This window comes from Pelmatolapia mariae, linkage group LG7, assembly GCF_036321145.2.
Source record: "Pelmatolapia mariae isolate MD_Pm_ZW linkage group LG7, Pm_UMD_F_2, whole genome shotgun sequence".
Taxonomy (NCBI): domain Eukaryota; kingdom Metazoa; phylum Chordata; class Actinopteri; order Cichliformes; family Cichlidae; genus Pelmatolapia; species Pelmatolapia mariae.
In genome coordinates, this window is record NC_086233.1 from 10,785,846 (window position 1) to 10,805,610 (window position 19,765).

Consider the following 19,765-nt stretch of genomic DNA (forward strand, 5'->3'; position numbering starts at 1 on the left):
GGTTTTCCTTTCCCACTGTCAAAGTGCTTACTCTGTTGGGGTTTCCTGTTTTCTCTGTAATATTGTAGGGTCTTTACTTTACAGTGTAAAGTGCCTTTAGGCGACTGTTGCTGTGTTTTAGCGCTATATAAATAAAAGTGAACAGTGTACATTTGTGGGTATGGCATCAACTGTGACATACTTGCAGTGCTGACAATGCAAGAAACGGATGATTTTCTTCTGCAGTTACAGCAGACGGACTAAAATCGTACACTTTGCAGATGATTAAATGCACTGAGCATAACCAAATGTATCAAGGGCAAGGGAAGTTGCTGCAGAGGGATAGTTTTTAGCATTTGTTCCAGCAGACAACTTCTCAAATCTGATTTTGTGTGGTTTTTTTTTTTTTTTTTTTTAAATTAAGGATGACTCCTCCCACAATTTGGACCATCATTTCAGCCTCCAGATTTTTAATTATTAAGAATCATAGATTTCCTGTTAAAGTCACAATGAAAAACAACCTGTTTGATACATTGAAGACAGGAAGGTAATAAGATGAGCTTAAGGGGGGGGGGGGGAAGCAGCACACAGAAGCACTTGTATTTCATATCACTTTATCAAGTTCCAAAACAAAACACATTCCAACAGAGTGTGTTTCCATAGGGAAATTTGCCTTTGGCATGGTGCATGTTACACTTTCCAGATAACTTTTCAAACAAAACATGGTTTTTGCAAGAACCTGACCTGGCTCCAAGTCTCTTGGATTTGTTGGGTTAAAAATAACTTTGTATCCATCAGATACTGTTTCACCTATAACTTTAGCTATGCCCACCACAGACAAAACTGATTCAGTAGTCCTTCAGTTTCCTGTCTTGGGAGGTGTCAAGAAACAGCCCCTTTAACTCTACCAGAGGGGAAAAAACCCTTTAAACATGGTAGTTCTCTTTGCTGCACTACATTTTTTTTCTCTAAAACATACCGTTCTGTGTGGCTCAGACAGCTAGAAAAAATAGACACTATATTCCAAAAATATCTTTACTCGGCAAGCCGCTGTGCTTCAAGTCCTCTGCATACATTTACAATTATAAAACTTACAGCGCAAGTGAATATATGCTTGGAAACATCAGGATTGATGAATCTAGATTTTTCTCTAGTGTTAACGAGGCCCTGAAACCAACAGAAAATGTCTCCTGGTAATAAATACTGTACCAAAGCCAGATGTAGCATATCCCACAATTGGCCACAAACTTAGGTTAAATGCATTAGTGAATGTTCTTTCATTACCATCAAGACATCCTGTAGATTATTTCCCCCTCAATTTATAGGATAGTAGATAGTAGGATGAGTAGGAAATGTGGATTAATCCACCACTGAAGACAGTTGGCTAGCTTATAGTATTGGCTGATAATAACTTAACACAACATATCCAAATATATATATTTAAAATGGAGTGCTTTGAGTGGTCTGTAGGAACAGAAAAGAACTTCCATGCTAGTTGTGCCATCCAGTACATATGTCCAGTGTTAACATAACTGTTTTGTTTTGGTGGGGTGTTACAAACCCTGTCACAGTTTGACCAGCAGGGGGCTTTGCTTCCACAGTCCTCTTAGCACTGCGCATCACATGTAACAGGAACGCATCACAGAGCCAGATGGTGGTGCAGTAAGTTACTAATCAGTTTGAAAAATTGATTCTTAAAGCTCACTCAGTAGTGTGAAACCACATCAAAATCTTTGTCCTGTTTCAGTGTGGGGCAATATTCACAAACAGTCTGCTGGATCGGTGTAGCTTTTATGTCTGACGTTTCCAAATGACTTCAGGTCTACAAAGAGTTTTTACATTCTTTCATCTTGGCCTTAGTTTCACTGCTCACTTTAAGGCTTGTGCTGATATACTGTAAATATAATCAGAAACGGTATCTAAATAATGGATCATCATCTTTGTAGCTTGGAATAGTGACAAATATTAAAAATGAAAAAGTGTAAATGGGATTTTTTTTTTTTTGGAAAAATATGTATAATAAAACAAAAGCAAAGGACAAATACTTCCCTTTGAACACATCCACTTGTGAACACTGTTAGTTTGAGAGATATTCAGACTTGTCTCAGTTTTCTAACACAACAGTCCGGAGCTGGTCCTCCTCGCTCATGCTGATTGTAGCGATAGCACCATCGTTGAATTCAAAGGAAGTCCCACCATCCACCACCATGCAAGCATCCCAACAGCGAGAACGGACACACAACCTGAAGGCAGAGAAGAAAAAAACCCAAAACGATCAAAGGCTTCAGTTACAGCACAGACTCATCGACGTTGTGCTCTGCCTGAGACTGCTGATCACCACTGACTTTGTGGCAAAGCCTCTCTGTCGACTGCTGGAGAAGACCCTGTTCACGATGGGCTCCCTGACGCTGTAGAACAAACGGCTGTCATCTGGGCTGAACACCAGAGACTTGTTGTATTCCTCTGTAACTGATCACACAGACACGAGAGCAAGATAAAAAAAGGCTATAAAGCTACACAAATCAACAATAATGACAAGTGAAATAGGAGCTCACCTTTTTCAATTAATTCTTGGTTAAGTGGGATATCCAGACCTGACTGGGATTTTCCTGGAAGAAAATAAAAAGGCATTTAGGAAACAAATTGGGTTTTATGCATGCAAGGACCAGTTACAGCTGTAATGACAGTAATCATTAGAAAAAACAACTAAATACAATCTACATTTCCATAACAGTACAACAGAGGCCAAATATTATTTAATACATTTTGGATTCCAGGTAAGTGGGATCACTGCAGTTTAACTTTTTTTTTTGAAAATTTGGGAAGTTTAGCATTAACCTTACTGGATGTGTTATAGTTTAAGTGAAAGGTCCTCAGCATAACTAATAAAATAATACCAGGTTTGATTCTTTTTCTCCCCTCTTAATCCACATACTGGTGGAAAGTGGACCTTTTGTACCTCCCCTTATTTTCTGTCATGAATGCTGTTCCAGTGGGGGACACCAGAGTTATTAGAGTCTTTCATTTTTATATTTTATTATTTGGACTTTTTGCTTTTAATTGAATTTAGTTTCAGTCAGCTGCCAGAGTGGAAAGTTTAGTTTTATTTGTTTCAGTTATTATTCTATGAAGTGGATAAGTCAGAGGCAAAATTTCTTGTAGGCAGGCAAGTCTCAATAGAATCTTTACCAGACTAACACATACTAAAACTGAGGTCTTGATGCATTCTCAATCATCCAGGAAAGTAAATCTCCAAAAGTTGATTCTGTTCATCTGGACGTAGCGTTTTGTGGGAGAAACGTTTCGTCACTCATCCAAGTGACTTCTTTAGTCTCAGCTGACTGCAGGTTTCCCCAAATCTTATAAACAGTACATTTGCATAATGACTGAAACCAGCCCACTGAAGGAACAATGGGCTGGGAGGTCAGTTCCTTAATCATAATTATGCAAATTCTCATGACCATTGATCAACAACCACTGACCAAAACCCACTGATCAAAGACCACTGATCAAAGATCACTGATCAATGGCCATGAGTACCATTCAAGCTGTACCATTCAGCTGATCACAGCCACAGAAACAGCAATTCGTAACAACAATATTGCAGAAGTGGAAGCAGAGCAACTATGGACAAAAGTTTCGGCCTGTCTCAGCAATGCAAAGCCCCCAGCATCCAACATCACCATAAAGGAGAGGAAGGCACTCACATCACTTAGTGATGACAACAACATTATCATCCTTCCGGCAAACAAGGGTAGGTGCACAGTATTGCTAAACCAGAAAGACTATCATGAGAAGATTTTGTCACTACTCAGTGATGAAAATACTTATGAGCCCCTGAAACGAGACCCAGGAAGTGGCTACAGGAAGAGGGTGATAGACTGAAGCAGTTAGAACAAGACAAGGCTATTGACCGGACCTCATACCACAGGCTATACCCAGGGGAGTCTACACCAAGCCTGTATGGTTTACCGAAGATACATAAACAGGGGGCACCTTTAAGACTGACTGTCTGCATGATCAACTCTGTCACCTATAACATCTCCAAGTTTCTGGCTTCGATCCTCAACCCGCTGGTGGGCAGCTCTGAACACCACATCCAGAACACCCTGGATTTTGTTGAGAAGGTGAGAGATGTCATTATGGAGGCAGATGAAACCATGGTCTCGTACGACGTTACATCTCTCTTCACTTGCATCCCAGTCACGGAAGCGTTGGAGGTAGTCAGTAAGAGATTACAGGATGACCCCAACCTCAGCAACAGGACCACTCTCAGCATTGACCAAGTGTGTTTGCTTTTGGAACTGTGTCTTCATTCCACCTACTTCACATACAAGGGTCAGTTCTACAGGCAGAAACATGGGTGTGCCATGGGCTCCCCAGTTTCACCCATCGTGGCCAATTTGTACATAGAAGAAGTGGAAAAGAGGGCTTTGCTATCCTACCCTGGAACACCACAAAGCCATTGGTTCAGATATGTGGATGACACCTGGGTGAAAATCAAATCTCAGGACGTACTACATTTCACAGATCACATTAACTCAGTGGACCGACACATCAAATCCACCAGGGAGGATATGAAAAGTGGCAGGCTAGCCTTCTTAGACTGTGAGATTTCCATCAGTAATGGGGGACATCTAAAAGCTGACGTGTAAATGTGGTTATCCCAGCTGGACTTTTGTCAAAGCTGGAAAGACACCTAAAGGAAGCTCCCGCCGATCCAGGAGAGATGACCTGCATCCAAGTTTCGTCACTTGGATGAGTGACGAAACGTTTCTCCCACAAAACGCTACGTCCAGATGAACAGAATCAACTTTTGGAGACTAAAACTGAGGCTCTTTCCTTTAACAACATAATTTCAGTTGGTTTTAGCGTCAGTCTAGTTTTTATTTTCATTTTGTTAACTAAAATGTTTTTTTCCATTTCTAGTTTTAGTTTTCGTTGACAATAATAATAACCTTGGGTGGATACTCAGTGTTAACCATGTCCACAGTTTTAAGTTATGAGGTAAGTGTATGTGCTTTAGCCCTAAAAAACTCCAGACAGTTTGGTATGTACGGATCTGTTTGACACTAGAATGTGCAGTATGTTTACCTCAGGCACACAGCTCTGGGTAATGTTACACCCACCTGCTGTTTAAAGCTCCTGCTTACAAGGGTCAACTATTCAGAAAAAGATGCTTAAAGGGAAGGGTGGCTTTAACAGTAGAACCGCCAAGGGGTCATTAAAAAACAAAAATCATGTAACTCTGGTAAATAAAAACTGAACTTTATATTTAATCAGTTTGTGATAAATAAATTTAAAAAATCATCAATAGATCATTACGGTTTTATTCATCACAGTGAATTTTGGGGTGTGTCAGAGCAGTGGGGGAACCATAGCTGAATTGAGGAGGTGAAGGGCTTCAGACTGAGTGGTTGACAGTGAGTAAGAGAGCGGCTGCATCGGGCAAATAAAGAAAGTCGCCTTTTTCTTTTTCACATATACACAAATTGTTTAGATTGACAACCAGGCAAATGGAACTACACATTCTTCTTGAGAGTTTAGGTGTTACTATTTTGCTGCATTTGCTGATGAGCAACATTAAGACAGACACATCTTGCAAGTCTCTGCCTGCTACTCTGCAAAGTTATGATGATATCTGCAGGTCATGCACCTCCAAATTTGTACATATACAGTACATACCAATTTTTAGAACTTCTTCCACTGCTTGCTCAGCAAGTTTATTGATGTTGTATGACCTGCGGAGCACAAGAGAGAAGATCGTGAGGGAGCTGACAAGTGTAAAGACACGATTCTTTTCATTCTTATTTGTAAGGCAATATCATCAATGGCTTTCATAATTTATAGGAAAAATAAAAGTGGCAAAAATAAAACAATATCTAAGTAAAGAATCAGCATTTTTAGTAGTAAATCACAACTGGGCCAATATAAATTTTATATCTATCTATATATCTATCTGTGTCTGTTTAAGTCTTGCTTGCATCTCCTTTCAATGTTAGGTGAAGTTTAATAATATTAATCTGAATATTAAAAGCTCTTCACGGACCAACCAAAGATGAATCAGGTGTTTGGAGCCAACTAAGAGAAATTTACTTAAGTTTGGTTGATCCACACAACATTTTTCCAGTGACTTGAAACTTTTCCCATCACATCACACTTTTTACAGTCCAGTAAGAATTTGCTCACTTATGTGAAGAGACTATGAACCTATGAGGTTCATTTGCACCTGACTCAAGCATCAAAGCTTTAAATGGTGCAGGAAGAGCTATTCCTGGTGCAGGAAGGTGATTAGGAACTACTTTTTTAAACATTTAAAGTTGTTTTGTGTACCAGGCTTTGGATCCTGTTCCTGTGCAAATGTTCAGTCCAGAACTCTTCTGTTTTTCCCATGGGCCATCATCCACGGAGATCTCGTAGTAGGAAGCCCTATGGAGCAAGAGGTTAACATGGGGTTTGAAGGATTTTAACTTCACCCTGTGGTGGACAGAGATTTTTCCTGATGAGTGCTGGGAAAGCGTGCAGCATGCCAGTGAAGGGACTGAGGATTTATGAAAATTAAAATATGCAAACATGCTTAGATGGGAGTAAGAATCTGTTTCCACGATTAAGGTACCTGGAAGACAGAGATTCTCCAATGAAGATTTCATTTAAGCTTCTAACAGGCAGAAGGCTAGGCTTGTAGAAGGTCTCATGTAGTGTTCCTGTCCCTAGAAAGAGTAATTGAATTGGGAAAAGGACGCAGGGAAAGAAATCAAGAAAACATCAATATAACTCCAATCTCACGCCATGTTTGCACAAACTCAGGGTTGAGTGACACTGGAGAAAAGAGACTGGATCAGACAAGCATGCTGAGTGGGTCGTACTGTTTAAGTTGTCCATGGAGGTGAAGCGGTGAGCTTGGTTGTGCTGCTCCAGGCTGAGCTGCTGTTCGTGGAGGTCCACTGGATTGGGATTTATTCCTGTGCCCTCTAAGTGCAGACGGATCCTCTGACGCCACAGCCACCTGAAGACAACCAGGGAAATGTAAGGGGACGAGATCTGCAGTCTCAAGAGGCGTTAGCCTTGTGTGTGCGCCATTTCTCCATTTTCTATATTTGTCTCTGAATCCTCTTTAAACCACTTTTATGAGAAGAGGAGGTCTACTTTGAAACATAACTACAGAATCTGAGGAAATAAAACGGTGACACTAAGACAGCATCCCAAATATCACCATATTCATTTTTACTGGACACTTTTACCAAAACTCTTGACAGTGGGCTGGTCGCAGCAGATGGCCGCCCCTCCCTGAGCCTGGTTCTGCCGGAGGTTTCTTCCTGTTAAAAGGGAGTTTTTCCTTCCCACTGTCGCCAAAGTGCTTGCTCATAGGGGGTCATATGATATGATTGTTGGGTTTTTCTCTGTATTTAATATTGTGCTATCTACTGTACAATATAAAGCGCCTTGAGGCGACTTTTGTTGTGATTTGGCGCTATATAAATAAAATTGAATTGAATTGAATTGAATTGGGCAGCAGTGAACTCTAGTAGCAGGCGAGTCATTTTTACAGGACAGTGTAAATGGATTTAGGATATCCGACTGAGTTTGACGACACAGCTTTGGGGTTTTAGACATCATGTGACTTTTCCCCAGACACACAGATTTAAACTCCTGAACTCTAAGCTAATGACATGTCAACAACTCCATGGTGTTCAGTACGCTATAGCCAGCAGCAAAGAGTTATGGACTATTTTCTGTACAACTTTGAACATAAAATAATCCACTGGTATTAGTTAATAACATAATGCAGTTGTCAGGGCCTTCAATACAGACACAATGATACAATTTTGCATTTTTACCTCGCAGAACCACAGTACATTTTAAATCAAACATGTTATTAAAGTGCAGAGTTTTCACTTTAACTCAAGGTACTTTACACTTTAACAAAAGGTATTGCATTAACTGTTTAACTACACTCATTTCATACACATTCCCCCATTTCCATTGGTAAGTTACCTGATTTAAAAGCAACTGTGGTTGTGCACAGAGGCAAAACTGCAAAAAATTCAGCCACTGTCCAAATACTACATACCATAACTGTAGATTGTCACTACTGAGCCAGAAAAAGCTGCTAACATTGAGGAAGGCGTGAGAGCAGTCAGCATTTGTAGATAAAAATACACACCTGAACTCACCACGGCACAGCTTCTCCAGTGCCTCTGGGAAGGCACGAGTGTATCGCACAGGCAGGCACAGATGACCTTCTGACCTTCAGTAGAAAGACAAAACTTCAATATACTCACCTGGAAATGTTAACCAGCAATTGGCTGGCTTAATCCCATGAAAATTTCAACTTATTTAAATACTTACACACCACTGCACTGAGAAATTTACATTAATGACTTATTGAGTTTTTCAATAAAACACAGACTTTATTATTGTGGACCTACTATGCTTTTCATCTACTTTCTGTTGTGTATATATACACTGTTCCAACAGTGGATGTGGCCAAAATTTCAAAGAATGAAGTCAGTGTACTTGCAAATAATTATTGCGAGGTAAAAACTCATGGCTGCTCTAAACACTCATTTTCAGACAGTTTTTCCCTTCTTCTGGCTCTGCGACAGTGAAGAACCCCAATACATGTAAGACAGAGGATGAACTAAAGGGGCGGACGAAGGTCCAGAATAACGATGGTCCAGCATAACGATAAAGATCGTCTCCAAACCATGCAGAACTAGTGCTGGAGGACAAAACGATCACGCTATTTTAAAAATGTTGATGACAATGATAAATTCAATCAATACACATGGCTTATCGGGCCAATAGATGTTCTCCCTCTCAACCATGGTACCAGGGGCAATGAGGTTCAACAGGTTAACGTGGCTCTAATACTCTGCCGCACCCAACAAGTAATGCCGAAAAGCCAGCTGCTCAGGAAGAGATAATACAGGTCGCAAAAAGTCAAAAGTGCAGAAGTCGTTCAGTTTTCTCCATTCAGACTGAGCACAGATAGACAGGTTAAAAGACACAGCGCCGACAGGTCCTGACAAAGTTCAGTAAAATGACACACCTCTTTCATTACTTTCAAAAATATGCAAAAGAATGTCTATTAAACTTGAAACCGTGAACAGGCTAGTCTTCTTAATTGGAGGTACAGGTGCAATTATTCAGATAGAATACATTAGTCTCTATGTCGTGTTTTTACTTGAAGATTTTTAGATGTAGACTTAATTTACATTTTTTATGCTTGCACTGTTAAACAGTACAGCACAGTGTTATACTGCCAGTTAATTTGAGTTAATAGTATTTTTTAATGCATGTAAACCAGTAATTTCCCCATGTTTCAGGTAATTGTATCCTATTAGTTATTAATACTTTTTCTTCAACTTTCAATTTGTATTAAAACAAACAGCTAGCTTAGAATACTAACATGTACCTAGATCTATATTAATAATTACCAAAATTGTTTAATAAAGAAAAAAAAATAACATTAATAGTGATAATAATTTTGTCTATATTGCCCAGCTCTATGCAGAACTAGCCCAACAACAAAAATATGGAGTTGTACACTATCATAATAGGTCCACTTTAATTTAACAATACAATTCATATCCAACAATGGTCTGTTCTGTGCTTTACCTTTCAGGGTCTGTGTTAACTCCAACGACTGGTTTGTCTTTGCTAAAAACCTTACTGGCCACAAGTAGCATTGTTCCATCACCTAATAAACAAAAACAAAAAAACCCCACACAATTCCAGTTATTGAACTTGGATTGTGTTAAAGAACAAAGAAAGTGAAAGACAAGGAAGAACCTTTTATTCTGTGGTTATTACATTAACAGAATATATACTGGTAATGACCATATAAGCCGTTATTGATGTTCTACATTTACAATGAATTACTGTCCCAAGCAGACAGCTTTGTTGTACAAATGATACCTAGGATGACAAAATATTCCTACCTCCAGCAGAGATAATGGTATCTGCCCACCGCACTACATCTTCATTGTATTCTCCTCTTTTTACCACTTGTACAGTAATGCCTTCTCTCCTGAAAACAAACAGAATACAAAGAGAGTCCCAGCTGCAAACACTTCCCATTTTTCTAAGAAACATTGCTGTTGGACGGTATCTTACTGCAGGCTCTTCACAATGTGTTCCACATTGCTAGTGTGGATGTTGTGTCTTTCCAGCAGGCCATTGTAGCTGGAGCCCTTCATAGCAAGCTGTAGAACACAGATTAAGTAAAACACTGAGTGAAGGGTAGAATGTAAAGTGGCGTGTTTGCTTTGTGGTAGTCACATGAATGCAGTCTTACCAACTGCTTTAGATCTTCTTCAGAAACTCCTGCATAGCGATACCGCTGCTGTTCAAACTCATACCGCGTAGTCTTTGTGACCACTGCTACCTTTTCTGGTCTGAACCCAGCTTTCGGTTGTGGTGATGCGCTGCATACTGAAGCGTGGAGGGGGCGAAGAGTGTTTCCATACAGCAGGCTGATGGCTCGACTCCCGTGGCACAGCACCGAACGGCGAGCCATCCTTATTAAATGAACCTACAACCAAAAACTTCACAAAGGTCCGGTTAGAGTTACTGAGGGTCCTGCGTAGTGCAGCTGTTAGGGAGCGCACATACTGACTCCTGTCAGTACTCGACAGATGTTTCACAGTCAAGTGAGATCCACGCGGACACAGCAGTCAAGGACGGTCACCACCACTCTCGCCCCGTGTTGCTAGATGAAAACGTTAAGATTTAACTGTCCGAGTCAAGTATCTCCTCAGAACAGCACTAAAACACCAAAAACAGCAGTAACCTTGCTGCTAACTAGTGATTCTTCTAACCATATTTGGCAGAACCGGACTTTTCCAGCTGAGCTTAACAAGCTAAAAGTAGCTAGCAGCTTGTTCACAAGTCGTTAGCCTGTCTGCCTATCACATCTTTTTCACTGGGCTAACTGTTGTCGCACGCCACATTCAAGCCGTGCCACGCTCCAAAGCTCCTTAAACACGAGATAACACCCATAAGAAGGTGAATAATACGCGACAACATAGAAAACAGTGGAAGCACAAACCATGCAACCGGGCACGTACTCAGGCTGTACGTGCATGCGTGCGTACGTTACGTAGCATCTGATTGGCTGGTCGAAGGGGCTTGGATCAGCTGGAGGCAGGCCTGGGACAAAAAACAAACAAACGGATTTCTTGGTGTAAGCGCCCCAGCATGAATGATCAGTCAAAACAAAACAGACACACACTCTAGCTATCAGCAGTGGCTCATTGTCAAAGTAGCTATTTATTTGACTTGAATCTCTCTCTAATTATGTCAATATGTAATTATGTTTAGTAATTTGATTGGGCAATTAATTGTGAGTACTGAAAATGACCAATGGTCAATGCTTGATCTGCAGGATTTATGGTCCCCCAAAATTTTCCGTCTGGGTACACTTTTCGGTCGGACAGACGGGGGAGAGGGGCTCTCACCCACATGCGACGCGCTGCAGTGCCTTGAAACAAAAATCAAGACGTGCACGACCGGGTGTTGTGCCAAAAAGTGATCGGCTGACAAAAACTGATTTCCTGTATTTGCCAAAAAGTGATTGACTGCTTTCTTACATTTGCACAATATCTCTAAAATCAGAGTGACGCTAAAAAACTAATTCATGCATTTATTACTTCTAGGCTGGACTAGTGTAATTCATTATTATCAGGAGGTCCTAAAAACTCACTGAAAAGCCTTGAGTTGACCCAAAATGCTGCAGCAAGAGTATTGATAGGGACTGGAAAGAAAGAGCATATTTCTCCTATTTTGGCTTCCCTCCATTGGCTCCCTGTTAAATCCAGAATTGAATTCAAAATCCTGCTCCTCACATACAAGGTCTTAAATAATTAGGCCCCATCTTATCTTAATGACCTTATAGTACCATATCACCCTATTAGAGCACTTCACTGTCACACTGCAGGCTTACTTGTTGTTCCTAGAGCATTTAAAAGTAGAATGGGAGGGAGAGCCTTCAGTTTTCAGGTCCCTCTTCTATGGAACCAGCTTCCAGTTTGGATTCGGGAGAAAGGCACTATCGCTACTTTTAAGATTAGGCTTAAAACTTTCCTTTTTGCTAAAGCATATAGTTAGGGCTACCCTTAGTAATGCTGAAATAGGCGTAGGCTGCTGGGGGATTCCCATGATGCACTGAGTATTTCTTTGTCAGTCACCTTTATCACTCACTATGTGTTAATATACCTCTCTGCACTGAATCACACTTGTTATCAATCTCTGGCTGTCTTCCACTGCATGTATTTTATCCTGCTTCCTTCTCTCACCCCAACTGTTTGCGGCAGATGGCCGCCCCTCCCTGAGCCTGGTTCTTCCGAATGTTTCTTCCTGTTAAAAGGGAGTTTTTCCTTTCCACTGTTGCTAAAGTGCTTGCTCATAGGGGGTCATAAGATTGTTGGGTTTTTCTCTGTATGTATTATTGCAGGGTCTACCTTACAATATAAAGCACCTTGAGGTGACAGTTGTTGTGATTTGCTGCTGCATAAATAAAATTGAATTGAATTCAATTGAATCTTGAGAGTGGAGTAAAATTTTGTTTTACACTTTTGTATAATGTATCATTTTTGTATAATTTTTCTGTATAATTTTGTATAATGATAAGTATCTTATCCGGTCTATAGATTGAGATCACTTGATGCTAGATATGAGTGGGGGTTGAGGCGTCTTGGAAGGGATTTCAAAACAGCACTGTAGGTGATGTCATTTGTTCTAGTAAGCCAAGCCCTCTGTTCATTGATTGTTCACAGTCAACATAGATCGCCTATCTCACTCTACGAAGGGGTATGATTGCCACATCAAGAAAAAAAATATTATTGATCATTTTGAGAATAATATTGATGTTCTGAAACAGCGTAGCGCATTTTTAATTGCATCAGAATAATTCATACACTGACCTGATAATAAATGGATTGTGGAGCTCCATTATGATAGAATAGAAGAATAGAATAGAATAGAATAGCCTTTATTGTCATTGTACAGGGTACAACGAAATTGGAGTGCCACTCCCTTGGTGCAAAATGCAATAATAAATATAATAAAAAAATAGTAAGATATAAAAGGTACAATAAAACAAACATAAGTACTCAAACAAAAGTAAGTATGATATTTACAGGATAGCAGCATTAATATAATGACAGTATGACAGTATGAATAGCAGCATAATAATAATAGCATAATATAATGGCAGTGACAATATGGTATGGCTAAGCAGGTTCAATTGTTTTTGTGCTTATTTGCAATGGTGATAGCTCTGGGAAAGAAGCTATCCCTGAATCTGTTTGTTCTGGTTTTATGATGCGGCGCTCAGAGAAGATATGACCCTGCTGGGTGGGGTCCACGATGTGATGTTCCTTTAACACTAATGATGTATTACGATCATTCTTTAAATGAACCTGAATGCACAAAAACACATAAAGCATGTACGTACTCATCGACAGCAACATCATATTATATCATATCTACACCTACCAGCTACACATGACTGAAGCCTCCAAGCCCCAGAGAACAAATGATTTCGAAATCACGAAGTAAAAAACTTGAGGACTCTGCTTTCGCTTGCAGTCTACAGAAGCACAAGAATGGCACCAAGCAGTTAGTCTTCTGTCAGCACTGGAAGATGAATTCAAATTGATTAGTAAAGGTAACCGAGGTAAAAGTGTATACATTCTCCATTATTAACAAAACAATTATTGCTGTAATACTATAACAAATTTAGACTAAGACTAAGACAATAAGATTCAGACTTAAAAAGTAGATAATAATGACTATAATTATTCTCTTTTTTAATTAAATTTTTTTTATAGCATTATTTGATATTGTTTTTTGTTTTGTTTTTTTACATTAAATCTGACTTATATTCAAATTCATTTTCTGTAGATAGACTATAGGGACACACTCTTTGAAATTCTATACTACTTGAGAAATACTTGAGTGAACTTGAGTGAGTGCAAATTATTTAAAAGAGCTACTTTTAATTTTTCTCAGCAATGGAAACTAAGATCAGTCCTCAATAATGGCCAAAGTTTACCATCAAACATTATCTTCAACTGATTTAATGAACATGATAGTGAGTGCAGTGAGTTCAGTGAACTTCCCAGTCACTAGATGTGATGTGATGTGTTTAAAAATGGGACATCAAGAGTGAAAATGTGCAGCGGAGAAAGCTGCAGAAACGATGCAAGCTTGTGGGGGTGGAGGAGATAGTGGATTCCAAAGTGTTTATTCAATTTTCAATTCAATTCAAATTTATTTATATAGCACCAAATAAAAAAAAAAAAACAGTTTCCTCAGAGTGTTTTGTAGACCCTATAATAACAGAGAAAACCCCAACAATCATACGGTCCCCTATCAGCATCACTCTGATGCAGGACATTTCTAATATTAGAGTTAAAATGCAAATGGAAGAAAGCAGGCCTACATATTTGTTTAATATGTGCATTGAAGGATATGTCATCTAGACCTGTAGTCAGATTGCCAGACTACAGGTCTATAGCTGGAGCCTAAGTTAGCTATCATAGGGCGAGAGGCAGGGTGCACCCTGGACAGATCACCAGTTTGGCACTACAACTATATGTTTTAAATATTTCCTCCATACTGCAGCCTCAAGGACAAAAAATAAAAAGGTTTACAGATGTGTTGCTCCCTCACTCAAAACTGAAAAAGATGCTTGGATGACTTAAGGCACGAAATCAGGAAATAGTCATGGTTAACTGGTTGGCTGCAAAACACTCTAACTGGTTTTGTAAGTTTTAGTAATCCCTGTTTTTACCTGATTGAACTAAATGAACCGAATTGAATTCAACTTGTCTACCTGGATATGGTAATCTTAAAGTGCACTCCTGGTCAAAAGTTTTAGAACACCCCAATATTTCCAATTTTTTATTGAAAATTATGCAGTTTGTCTCATTGCACTCTGAAATGAAAGCATAGTACAAATAAGCAATTGGAGTTAAAAAACAAATCATGGAATCAATTTAGAGACCGAAATGTATTCTAAACTTTTCACTCATTAAAGTAGCCAACTGTGGCATTCTTTCTACAATAGAAATCAAATATTCAAATATTCAGAAAGTTCTTCCCATATCTGTTGCAGAAGTTCCCATAAATGTGTGGCACTTGTAGGTTGCTTTGCTTTCACTCTTCTGTCCAGTTGATCCCAAACCAGCTTGATGGGGTTTAAGTCTGGAGACTGTGCTGGCCACTCTATTTTTTCAAGCTTACCATCTTGTTCTTTTTTCCTGAAGTAGTTCTACAATTGCTTGGACTTTTGGGCGATTATCTTGCTGTAGGATGAACCCTTGATCCACTAGGCGCATACCAGAGGGTATTGCACGGCACTGCAGAATTCTGTGGTAGCCGTTTTGGTTCAGGGTGCCTCTCACTCTGTACAACCAACCCTGGATCCAGCAAAACAGCCCCAGACCATCACACTTCCACCTCCATGTTTGACATTTGAGGCCACACACTGTGGAACCATCCTTTCGCCTACTCTATGCCGTACAAAGGTCATGCGTGATGAACTGAAGATTTCAAATTTTGATTCAGTCTCCAGTAGTCCACTGGTGGTGTTATATGGCCCAGGCAAGCCTCTTTGTCTTATTCTGACATCTTAGCAATGTCTTTCTAGCTGCAACTCGTCCTGTCAAACCTGCAGCTTGAAGTCTTCCCTTCACAGTTGAAACTGAGATTTGCTTACTACCATCACTATTAAGCTGTGCTTGAAGCTGTTGTCCTGTATATCACCTATTACGCAAGCTGTTGCGTGAAGGAATCTACTGGACTATCAGGTTTCATCAGGCTCTTTATGTGCAGTTACAACAAGGTTTGTTCTTATTTGCTGTCTTTTCTAAGGGCTTTTTAAATGTAGTATTTTACTTTAGTAGAAAACTTGTGTCTGAGTAATTAAAATCTTAAGATCTGAAGATCAAATCAACTGAATACAATCTGCTGTAGACACCAGAACGTTAAACAGTTATTGACAATATACTGCAGAATGCGGTATGTTGATACCAGCTGAAGTCTGCTCATGCAGAGAAAGTAACATGTTAAAGTAGCACCCATAGGAAAGCAACGAGAACTGTAAACATAACTTCCTGTATGTCAGGAAGTCACTGACGGCACTTAGTTCCTCTTTCAGGGTGTGAAACTGTTGCTGTTGTTGAATCTGGAAACATTTGTATATTTGTCTCCAGCCAGAAGATCTGCATCGCTTATCATAGATGAAAGAAGCATCAGCCAACATGGCTCAGGGGGAGCTCAGAGAGTCTGCCCTTAAAATCGAGAGCCTCACTGCGCAGCTAGTTGATCTGCAGAAGGAGGTTGGCTTTTTATCTTACGTATGAAGGCTTTAATTTTTGTCAGCCAAAATGCATTTGTTTCTTAGTGCTAAGTGTGAGTACTGACCATGGTTCCATTCCAGGAAGGATGTTAAATAATCTGAGATTAGAAATAAACTGAGCTGATTAACTTTGATGATGAGTTTGCAGTTCCATAAGGGCTGATCAGAGTTTGTTCTACATATGTTCACCCTGAGTTAAGTGCATGCATGAGTAGGGAAAGAGAATTCAGGAAGCTTTCAATAGTTGAAACTTTGATATGATATTCAGAGAGATTTTTCTAATGCTCTTAATTTAGAATTTCAATACAATAATAAATGTTCCAATGTCACAAGCATGTATAGACTTGTAAAGCAATAGGTGTTTGCCTCAATGTTTCTTAATTTAGAAGATTGATGTCATATAATGACTGTCTCGTTAGCTATCAGTAAAGTTCAGTATGAGTTTTTACAACTGTCTTCCATACATTGCCATAATAGCTGCAGAAATTTAGAGACATAAATACTGATCATGTCAGAATTCTATTTTTTACTGTAGCCCATCCAATCCTATGACATTTTTAAGATGTCATGAAAAAAAAATGATGCCAAAATATAACTTACATGCCAAAGAATCTGCCTCTACAAACTACCTGTGTTTAAAAAGTAAAAAAAACCCCATCCTAACTTACTTACATTTCAGTACTGATTAGTATTGAGACCTAACGTAAATCCTAAAGAAAAATTTACCAAATACATTTGAACAATGCTGTCACGCAGATCACAAAGCTAAGATAATGAAAGCACTGCTGAATGACACTGTGGACTTGCTTGTTCACCTCTGTCTTCTTTGCAAATATTGAGACTCATGGTTGGCGTGAACGTATAGCAGAGCTGGAGGCAGCATTGGTAAAGGAAAAAAACACGAGCCGCAAAATGCTAGCAGACAAAGAACGTGAGGTGGCTGAGATCCAAGCAAAGATGCAGCAGCAACTTCATGAGTATGAGGAGTTGTTTGATGTTAAACTTGCTCTGGACATGGAGATAAACATCTATCGTAAGCTTCTGGAAGGAGAAGAAGAAAGGTGAGGAAACAAAAATTTTGGCTCATCTTTTGACATCCCTTCTGAAAAGCTTTGATAACGCAGAACTCTTTAACTTTGCTTTTCTTTAGGCTAAAGCTGTCTCAAAGTCCTTCATCTCATGAAACCATGTCTCGAGGCTCATCCAGCAGTGGAAGTGTGTGCACCACTCAGGGAAAGCGGAAGCGTGTTGACATAGGGGAACAAAAAGCCAGCAGCTCAATGTCAAAAGTGCACACTGCCTCAGCCACAGGACCCATCTATATTGACGAGATTGACAGAGGTGGCAAATTCATCTGCCTTCAAAACAGTGGAACTGAGGCAAGTTTGACATGATTCATGTCACTTCATATGTATGTGGATTTCTAGAATAATTTTTGTGTATCAGACTTTCAAACTAAAACTATGTATGTGACAAGGCTAGTATTCTGGGTCACACTTGTTGGGATTTCGTACAGTTTAACAAAATACAATTTTTTGAAAACATGAATGTTTCCAATGTGTGCTATAAAACAGTTTGATTATAGATTTGGTTGATTTTGCAGAGAGTGCCTCACACTGCCAAGACAGCCTGCTTAATCATGTGACTTGGCTGCACCAACCACTCCTCATTACTATCACCTCTGAGCCCAACCACTCTGCTGCCAACTGTAACACAATAACTATTTTTCTATCTTTTGTAGTAAATTTCAGCAAAAATGCATAACTGTGTGCTAAAACTGCATTATTTTTTTTTGTAGATATTCATGTGAACAACCAAAAATCAAACAGAACTGTATTTTAAAAGTTTCTCTTTTTGTGTCATTTTATTTTTGTTGATTTTTTTTTACAGTTACAGAAAAGCCACAAGTGGTTCATTTTTTTCTGGTCTGGTAAGCTGTAAAAGTTCTATATCATTCTGTTAAACTAAAACAGGGAATCAAAGGATCTTAGTTGCCCAGAACTGCAAGGATATACTTGCTCTCAGAAATCTGGACCTTATGTGGACAAAATTTCCAATTACATAACACAAAATACTGTCATTGGCTGGCAACAAATTACTAGACTACAAACAACTGAAAATATTACATGATTGTTGATGAATATACGTATATTGATTATTAATAAGGAAGTAAGGACAGTGTGTTGCAACTGTTGCAACTTTTTTTGGTAAGGATGAAAACTGACTTTAGTCACTCCTGTGTTAGTACTGGGTGGTAAATGATTGGATCTAAGACACTATGAACATTCACTGAAAGCAAAAGCTTGCATTTTTAAACAGTATGACTCATTTCTGTGAATTAGTGTGTTGTGTATACAAATGCCACTGTATACACAGATGGCTTAATTGTGATTGTATGTAAGTTTCTGACTATGAACAAGCATCACTTTAACTGTTTTTTAAAAAAATATTTAAAGTACTTTCTGTGTGATATTTTGCACGCTATGGGTATATATCTGAATAAATGTATTCCCGAACTTACATTTGTCTGTATATATTTCAATTCAATTTTATTTTTATTCAATTCAATATTTGATGTCTTCAGTATGTAGCTACAATGTAAAAAGTAGCAAAAATAAATAAAAAACATTAAATGAGAAGGTGGACACATCTTCTCATTTAATGTTTTTCAAATACATTAATGTAATGTAAATACATTACATTAAATACATTACTTTTGACTGGTAATGTATTTCATAAAGTACTAATGGCAGAGGGGCAGATAGTATGCATTTTTTTTTAAAAAAAATATCTTTTTCTACCTTGTCTCATCCAGTGGCTGCAGCAAGGAGTGTTGCAGGAAGCTCGAGATGACTGAATGAAGAGCCGGCCCTTTTACCTGCAGGTAACTGATGATGAAAGCTGGTTTGCCAGCCCGAGTAAACAGGGACAGGTGAGGGGAAACTCCCACAGCCTATACACCAGGAAGGTGACTTGACATACTCAGGCAGGAGAAAGGGAGAAAGAGAGGACACTGTGGAATCAGGACAATAACTTCCAGAAGCTAAAGCTACTATTCTACACTACTATTCAGCCTCTGCAGGGAGCTAACATAAATGCCTTCAGTAAGTACTCTGGAGACTGTGTTGCATTCTTCAGAGCTTTTACTGATGTACCATGTGTGATCCTTTTTTGTAAAGGAGAAGGGTTCATCTCTTCAAACCTACGAATTATGCCACTTCAAGACCAACAGATGCAAGAATTATCAGAGAAATGGAAAACCTGACTTTCCCTCACAAATGCTTGGAGCAAAGCCCTGCTCTAGCCCTTGGTGCTTTCGCTATTCAGCCCCTAAATGGCAGACTTCGACATGAGCGAACCGCAAAATAAACATATTTACTGACACATAGATTCAATTACTTACAGTACGAATGACAG

The 19,765-nt window shown here is 39.2% G+C and overlaps 2 protein-coding genes across 3 annotated transcripts; one reads left to right on the top strand and one right to left on the bottom strand.

Annotated features, from left to right (window-relative positions):
- Window positions 1–576: 576 nt before the first annotated feature.
- Window positions 577–11,055, bottom strand: nadk2 (NAD kinase 2, mitochondrial). Of its 2 annotated transcripts, none has more exons than XM_063477883.1 (12): window positions 10,280–11,055; window positions 10,099–10,187; window positions 9,924–10,012; window positions 9,601–9,682; window positions 8,144–8,227; window positions 6,846–6,985; window positions 6,596–6,689; window positions 6,313–6,408; window positions 5,665–5,720; window positions 2,535–2,588; window positions 2,325–2,448; window positions 577–2,222 (listed from the first exon to the last, which is right to left on the bottom strand). In XM_063477883.1, the coding sequence occupies exons 1-12, from the start codon at window positions 10,499–10,501 to the stop codon at window positions 2,084–2,086; spliced, it is 1,269 nt and encodes a 422-aa protein (XP_063333953.1). In that variant the 5' UTR covers window positions 10,502–11,055; the 3' UTR covers window positions 577–2,083. The 2 variants fall into 2 exon arrangements, with proteins under 2 accessions (XP_063333953.1, XP_063333952.1); XM_063477882.1 differs by having other exon boundaries at window positions 6,313–6,456.
- A 5,101-nt stretch (window positions 11,056–16,156) lies between these two features.
- Window positions 16,157–17,742, top strand: LOC134631677 (lamin-B1-like). Its single transcript, XM_063480236.1, has 3 exons — window positions 16,157–16,328; window positions 17,189–17,409; window positions 17,499–17,742. Exons 1-3 carry the CDS (start codon window positions 16,230–16,232, stop codon window positions 17,740–17,742), a joined length of 564 nt encoding a protein of 187 aa, XP_063336306.1. The 5' UTR covers window positions 16,157–16,229.
- The last annotated feature ends 2,023 nt before the right edge of the window (window positions 17,743–19,765 follow it).

Excerpts from the sequence above, each read along its gene's own strand:
- LOC134631677 (XM_063480236.1), top strand. The coding sequence starts at position 16,230 with ATGAAAGAAGCATCAGCCAACATGGCTCAGGGGGAGCTCAGAGAGTCT. Across the intron at positions 16,329-17,188 it reads TAGTTGATCTGCAGAAGGAG|ACTCATGGTTGGCGTGAACG; the intron begins GTTGGCTTTTTA and ends GCAAATATTGAG. Across the intron at positions 17,410-17,498 it reads CTGGAAGGAGAAGAAGAAAG|GCTAAAGCTGTCTCAAAGTC; the intron begins GTGAGGAAACAA and ends GCTTTTCTTTAG.
- nadk2 (XM_063477882.1), bottom strand. The coding sequence starts at position 10,501 with ATGGCTCGCCGTTCGGTGCTGTGCCACGGGAGTCGAGCCATCAGCCTG. Across the intron at positions 10,013-10,098 it reads CACATTGTGAAGAGCCTGCA|GAGAGAAGGCATTACTGTAC; the intron begins GTAAGATACCGT and ends GTTTGTTTTCAG. Across the intron at positions 2,589-5,664 it reads GGAAGAAGTTCTAAAAATTG|GAAAATCCCAGTCAGGTCTG; the intron begins GTATGTACTGTA and ends ATTTTCTTCCAG.